The 7284-nt window shown below is 36.7% G+C and overlaps 1 protein-coding gene across 1 annotated transcript; it reads right to left on the minus strand.

The window, feature by feature from the left end:
* Nucleotides 1-770: 770 nt before the first annotated feature.
* Nucleotides 771-3913, minus strand: LOC139852708 (mitochondrial dicarboxylate/tricarboxylate transporter DTC-like). Its single transcript, XM_071842037.1, has 6 exons — nucleotides 3757-3913; nucleotides 3130-3213; nucleotides 2449-2510; nucleotides 1946-2307; nucleotides 1559-1773; nucleotides 771-1058 (listed from the first exon to the last, which is right to left on the minus strand). The coding sequence occupies exons 1-6, from the start codon at nucleotides 3874-3876 to the stop codon at nucleotides 1002-1004; spliced, it is 900 nt and encodes a 299-aa protein (XP_071698138.1). The 5' UTR covers nucleotides 3877-3913; the 3' UTR covers nucleotides 771-1001.
* Nucleotides 3914-7284: the final 3371 nt, after the last annotated feature.

The raw sequence follows: 7284 nt of genomic DNA on the forward strand, positions 1-7284 counted from the left end.
GCCAGCTGAAGACATCCTTAAATGATTTCCACAATTCGGTATTCCAGTCCAACATTCTTGAGGTTAAGAATCTTTTTTGAAGGGGAAGAGATTGTCATGGTCATCAGAGTTTCACGAGATATCTTTTAATTGGCATATGTATTGTAATTTTTATAACAGAATTCTGCTATAACCTCTTTCCTCGCCAGAAGCTAAGATAAAGTTCTAGGTCGTTATGAATAGATAGAAGGCTATAATAGAAGTTAGTTTTAGGCTTTTGTAATAATTTATAACTATTCTGAATGGTGTAATCATTGAAAGCATTTTTGGCCCATGTTTCTAGATTTTTATTTTATTTTCTTTTATCAGATTGAAATCATTTTAGCTTTTTTTCTAGGAGTAAAAATATTAAACACTCATCACATTAATTAGTTTTTTTATTATATTTTTAACATATGATCAATTTAGAAAACATTGTTCCATTGCGCGTTCTGCAGCAAAGCACGAACATTCCAGCTAGTTCACTCTAAATTATGTAATCTTGTTTGATTAATAAAGCTTTACATTTTGACTGCATAGCTTATTCTTAATCCAGAGCTATTAGGTTGAAGTGTTTTAAGTTCAGTTTCGATTAGAAATCCAGGTTGAACATATCAAGCAGCAGCTTCGTATAGGGCCACGCTGTTGTAGCCTTTTACCTTGTTGAAAAATATTACCTTGTTGAAAAATATATCCAACTTCAAACTAACAATAATTAAACCTTCATGCAAAAAGACAAGTTTCATCGAGCTCCAAATTTCCAAAGCACTTAGTTATTATTGCTAGTATGTCAAAAAAAGAAACAAGATTAACTCTACCCTAAAGAATTATAGTTCAAATGGCTTAAAACAATTCTACACTTCATTTCAAAAAAGTATAATCCAATCAACTTTCACAATTTTCCTTAGATGTGTAAGTAAACAAATTCCGCAACGGCTAAACGGGGTATTTCTGACACAATACTGATATGAATTTCCGGCAAATTACAACCCAGCCTTCTTCTCCAGCTTCTGAATTTGGTTGAGGAAGATCCATGTCATCTGTCAAGACCATAAAACAACCAGTCATCATAAAAATACACTCTTTGACTTTAAAAGTCAAACTGCTCTTTTCCACTTTCATAAACTTAACCTAGAAACATAATTATTATGGTACCAAAATTTTCAACATGTTAGGAGTCATTGACGGGGCCAAAAGCCAGCTACCCGATCATATCCGGACCACGTGTTGAGGAAACCCCAGATTAACGTGAGTGGTAAATATAAACTTGGATATTAAGTATGTATAATTAGTAAACGGGTAAATGGATGAGGTTTTTCACTTGTCAGGTTAGCCGGGGAGGGCGAGTTTTTTTTTTTACTTGGATGTTTGTGGCGTAAGGTCACCCACAGATTTGTTGCTAGTGACGTGTGAACCTAAACCTCTTGTGATGATATCAAGACGCCAACCACTAGCCCATCTTGTGACAATCCGTCTGACCTCGGAAGTCAGCTATTTCCTGATGTCTATAGAAAAGAATGACATTAGAAATAGAGGGTACCATGACATGTGGCGCGATCCTAACACAATATACTGGAAACCCTGTATAGAATTTGAAGGGTCCACCGGCCTTTAAGGTTTTCATGGCACAGTCTAAAGACCCTGTGTAAGGAAGTTTCCCTTCAGCATCGGGCTGCATCTTCTGTATTTGGGTTTTCACATAATCAAAAGGCAAACTGCAGGCTGCAGCAAAGAACCCTGATACAGAGCTAGCACCTGCCCAAAAAAAAACAAAAAATGAATAAAGAAATTGCCTCTAAATTCACCAGAAAACGCACCAATAAATGCAATATTTCATTTTTTTTATAACAGGTCAACACTTCAATTCAAGTAAATATCCTATCAAATGATGTTAGAATTAAGGGTTCATTATGCATCCCTATCTTACCAATAATTGTGGCAGCTTCACCAAAACCAAGATTATCCTTGAAGAACTCAACACTTTGATCATAAGAGGCAAGCATTCCCATGTTCAATGCCATAGCCCTAACGACAGTGGGACCCGCACCTTTCCAGAGAGCTAATACTCCTTCATCAGCACTAATTTTATACAAAGCTTGGAATGCATTTGTGTAGTTACGACGTTGAGCAGCAGGTAGTGTTGCATCAGCTTGCATACGGATCAGTGCCAGGTCAGCAGGGCTACCTACACAGGCACCAATTGCTCCAGCAGTCAACCCACACATAGCTTTCTGATATAAAGGCAGGGGCTTTCCATCATTGGCCTCGAGCGCCTTGTTTGTCAGAATCCTACAGAGTAAACATGTGAGAAGTTAGGTTAATCCAGCTGTCATATGTTTAGGCTCATTAATAAGAGCAACCACATACATTAATTATTAATTATTATTAATTATATTAATTATATGAATAATATAAAAATGGAAGTAGTACCTGAATGTACCAAGTCTGGCAGTTGTATAAGTAGCTTGCCTAAGCAACCCAGCAGATAGACCCTAGTAAAAACAAAACACTTAATAGATCAGGAAATGCATGGTTGTAAAAATCAATATACTAGTCCGAATTTTGTACTAGTCCGTCCCAACTTGGCCAAGTCGGTCAAAAGTCGTGGTCATCAAGTCAAAGTCGGAATTATTTGGTCAAATTTGATCAACATCTCAAAACTGGTCAAAATTGGTCAACCTTCAACTAGTCATCGACTTGACCAACTAGTCCTTACAGGGTGCCGAACGACAACATCCTGAACGATAACGTCACGACTGACTGGGTCTGACCGACTGGGTCCCGACTAACGACTTTTACAACCTTGATAAAATGTATGATGAAAGTCGAACTACAATCAAGCCTAGAATGTGGTATGAGAGAAGCTTTTACATGTAAATAATTTTATCAATTGTTAAGCGCAATCAAGAACGAATTAGATCATACGCATAGTAAAAAATAAGACAAGCATCCACCTAGCGTAGCAACACAACCTTCTAATACAATAATTATATCATCACAAGCACAATTCATTTCTATTTATCTAGCATGCCATATCAGTGATGAATAGTCTGCATTCTACCAGAACCTTAAGAACCATTACAAAACTGCATAATTATAACTAGCGCAAACCTTATAGAAGGCACCAATCCCCTCATTCTTCAGCATATTTTTAGTCACCGAACCCGCAGAGCCTTGCCCCAATTGAATTCTCACCTATAGATATCACATCACATAACATCAATAACTTCACATAAACCCTAATTCATTTCAAAACAATCACACACACACACACACACACACACACACAAAACAACATTTCTATACAGCTTACCACAACAAGTCAGTTATCACACATTCACACATTACAAAGCATACACATCAATAAATGAAAATCTATATCTATATCAATTTTAAACCCTAGTCAACATAAGATGTTGATACTAGTGTACACATTTAAATATAGTTAATAGATTATAGATACAGACCTTTAAAGCATAACAGCTTTAAACCATAAAACATTTCCAGATCAATCTAACAACTATACGATTTGTTTTAATTTTTTATCCAACTTACACATCCATAAATGATTTAAAATTATAAGATCTAAAACCTAATAGGTCACGTGACTAAATAAGAGCACACTATGTTCAGTAACAACAATAACTCAATGGTTCATATAAAAACAAGATCTATCTATATCAATTTCAAAGGATAGTGAAGTTAAAAATGTAGAAATTAGGGTAAATAGATACAGACCTTGATCATATCGATAGGTTGAATGACGCAAGTAGCAAGCATACCAGATGCACCACCATTAACAAATGGTTTAATCGTAGGCCATACACCACCAACTGCCTTTGCTTTCTCTTCCCCCATTTTTTGAATTAAATTTCGGAAAATTAAGGGAAAAATGGGAAGATTAGAAAGATAGATTCAGATGAATAGCAGAGAAAAAGAGATGTAATGAAAACAATGGAAATGTTTATATAAACCCTCCCCTAGAGTCACTTATAATTATATGCATATAAGTCCCTGTAAATTTACGAATTTACAATGACTTTTTTGCGCCGTTGGTCCCTCCATTATATACCAAATATTGAACAGTATCCCTTTCGTTTTTTTTTTTTTTGCTTACAGCATCCCTCTATTACAAATTTATGTTTCAGTGTCCTTCCGTCAACCAAACGTTAACTTTAGGCGTTAAGTCATGACATGTGCCTTGCATGTGAGGGTAATTTCGTCATTTTACGCTTCTTCTTCAACCTAGCATATGTGGAAAACAAAAATCAATCTATGGCAAAATAATCATGGTTTCTTCAAAAAAACACAAAAAATTTGTAATATTTGTAACTAATCAAATATAGGTTTTTACAGAAACATCCTGTTCCTGAAAAAAATTAGCAAACCAGACTCAAAGTGACACATGGGTTTACGAATTTATTGAAGAACAAAAGCATATAGCTAATAAAGATTGTTAATTTACTCCAAAAAACCCTAATTCTTTCCAGATAATACAATAACAAGATAGCAAAGAAAAAGGGAAATTCGCCCAAATACACTTTTTTATAAAGTTTTATTTCAAAATACACTTTTTTGAAAAAATTGTCTATTTACACCATTAGGTCGACCACCCTTTGGGTCGACTACCCCTTGACCTGGTCGACCACCACAAATTTTAATGTGGTCGACCAACATTCTTTGTAAGATATGGTCGACTACTTCAAAAACACGGTCGACCACGAGGTCGACCGTATCTGCATTGTAGTCGACCAACATGTAGGTCGACTAAACATAAAAGCACTCTTTTATTGGATAAGATATATCATATTACATACCTAACTTATTATTAAACCACAAAGACTTAAACACATGAAACAGAAAACATACAAACACGCATACCTATCATCCATGACAGTTAAACACATTTAAAACTTAAAAAAAGAAGCTAATCATCACTCAAATTGTAAGTCGAGTCAAATTGTGTTGAGCATGAGTCTTCACGTTTTCCTTTCCCCTTCCCCTTTACCATCCCCTTCGGCTTTGCCTTCATTTTTTGACTTACACTTGGACTTTTGTGTACCTTCAGATAGATCATAATGTGCGGTGCAAGTTGATCTAGTGTGTCCTGGTTCCAAGCAACGACTGCATTTTCTTTTAGATTTGAAATTGTCTTTGTCTTCTCCTTGGGACGGTATACGAGCAGTACTCTTCGGTCTACCTGATTGTCGTTTTCTAACCAATGGCGGTCGGACGGTTTGTAGGTGTCCTGGATCTATCCATTCAGAAATATGATCTAGCGGGTTAATGTCTTCCATGTATGCAGACTTGTACGTTTCAGTGTGAAAATACTTCTGAACGTGTGTAGTAACGTCACGTAAGACAAAATACCTTGCTACTGCCATTACATGTCCACAAGGTAGACCGAAAAACTGCCATTGTTTACATGTGCAAGTTTTATCTTGTAGATTCACTTTACCGCCTTTTTTCATATCCATTACCTCAAACTTAACTTGTGATATCGGTTTGACACTCCAAGTAAGAGACTTATGATTTCTTTTACCCAGCTTACGCTCTGCATATGGTGTGACAGGTGTTGTTAAACCATCAGCAGTGTTTCGATGTTCCCAAAACCATTGTTGAACTGAAGCTCTAAAGGATAAGAAATGTTATCTAAATGTGGGACCTAGGTTGCCTTTTTAATCATGAAAACCATTTGTAGTCGACCACTTCATATATAGTGGTCGACTAAAGCATATTTGTCAAGTGGTCGACCCACAACAGGGTCGACTATAGTGTATTTCAGTAGTGGTCGACCACTTCATATATAGTGGTTGACTAAAGCATATTTTACAAGTGGTCGACCCACAACAGGGTCGACTATAGTGTATTTCAGCAGTGGTCGACCATATTTTACATTAGTGGTCGACCACTCAAAATGGAACCTGTAAAAGCAGTATGTTTGGAGTCTGTTTAACCTGCTGACTTAGTATACAACTACACACTACACATACATACAACACTATATAACCTTTTCAAAATACAATACCAACACAAACATTAGATCAACCTTTTACGTACTTCTATTCGAGATCTAAAGAATGTCCTCCCCATCCTGTGTCTATATTCCAATGCAACCTTCGCCGAATCTTTCTCAAACGGATACGTTAGCTCACAAAACACACGCTCCATGTGTATGAAAACCCATACACCACAGTCACCGTAATATCCTGACTACTGAGGTGAATCGATATACGTAAATGTAGATGGCATCGAGACATGTGGTGGAGGAGTGTAGCTAATTTCCCTCAAGAACTCTGGCAGACACTGACCTAACTCTTTAACATAATAAGCGCGGTGGTCAATTGATTTATGCTTGACAAAACTATCATAAATGACGACAGTGAAGTCCTTAAGATCAAGCACAATAAGCACCCAGTGATCCGCATCTTCCAAACATGTTGGGAATAGGACCTACAATTTAAAGTTATACAAATAACTATAATCTGAATGTATATGTCTATGTATATGAAAACTGTATATGTATATGTATAAAGTATACTAACCTTCTGACACTTCGACCAATGTGGGAAAGGGAGTCTCGAACCGTCTGCATAACAAGTAATATCGGGATTTGTGTAATTCGGGTTACACCCGTCTGCATATCAAGTGTTACACCCGTTTTAAAAATTCCCATCCACTTAATCATGTCGACCGGCATGATCGCACATCTTTGACGGTCCTTTAGCGGCTGAAAATCCATTTTATCTAAACGGTAGCTCCACCACAACAACATAGATCCCCAACTATTAATATTCTGCAATTAACAAACACGTAGTCAATCTCATGTTTTCGAAGTTAAATTTACTATATTAATAATAAGTTTATAAAACACTTACAAAGTTATCTAAGTAACCGCCTTCAAATTTGTTGTAGATCCGCTCCCAAAACTCGTCAGTGATGAATATAAATCCGTCGGATAGGCCCCGAACAAATACAGAAATGCACTCGTAATGTGGAGTCATCATCTCTTCCGGTGTCTTAGGGCATTCTAGATTCCTTTCATCATCATATAATGTGGAAGGGCCGGGATAGATAAGTCCAGATCCATGGATCAAATCGTCAACGATTTCTAGAATAACAGAATCAGCAACTACCGGAGCCCTCAGTCTCCCCGCCTTCTGTTGTTTTATCGGGATTTCTTTCTCTGGTATGTCAGGCTTTCTTTTATTAGCCTTTATGATCATCTGTGATGATGTAACGTAAGGAGACATCCTTGCCCTTGCA

The sequence above is a fragment of the Rutidosis leptorrhynchoides genome, chromosome 6, assembly GCF_046630445.1.
Source record: "Rutidosis leptorrhynchoides isolate AG116_Rl617_1_P2 chromosome 6, CSIRO_AGI_Rlap_v1, whole genome shotgun sequence".
NCBI lineage: Eukaryota > Viridiplantae > Streptophyta > Magnoliopsida > Asterales > Asteraceae > Rutidosis > Rutidosis leptorrhynchoides.

Bases quoted from the DNA above. Each gene is read 5' to 3' on its own strand.
- LOC139852708 (XM_071842037.1), bottom strand. From the start codon at position 3,876: ATGGGGGAAGAGAAAGCAAAGGCAGTTGGTGGTGTATGGCCTACGATT. The intron at 3,214-3,756 runs GTCTGTATCTAT...TGATATCTATAG, and splicing joins AACCTATCGATATGATCAAG to GTGAGAATTCAATTGGGGCA. The intron at 1,059-1,558 runs GTACCCTCTATT...TGGTCTTGACAG, and splicing joins GGATCGCGCCACATGTCATG to ATGACATGGATCTTCCTCAA.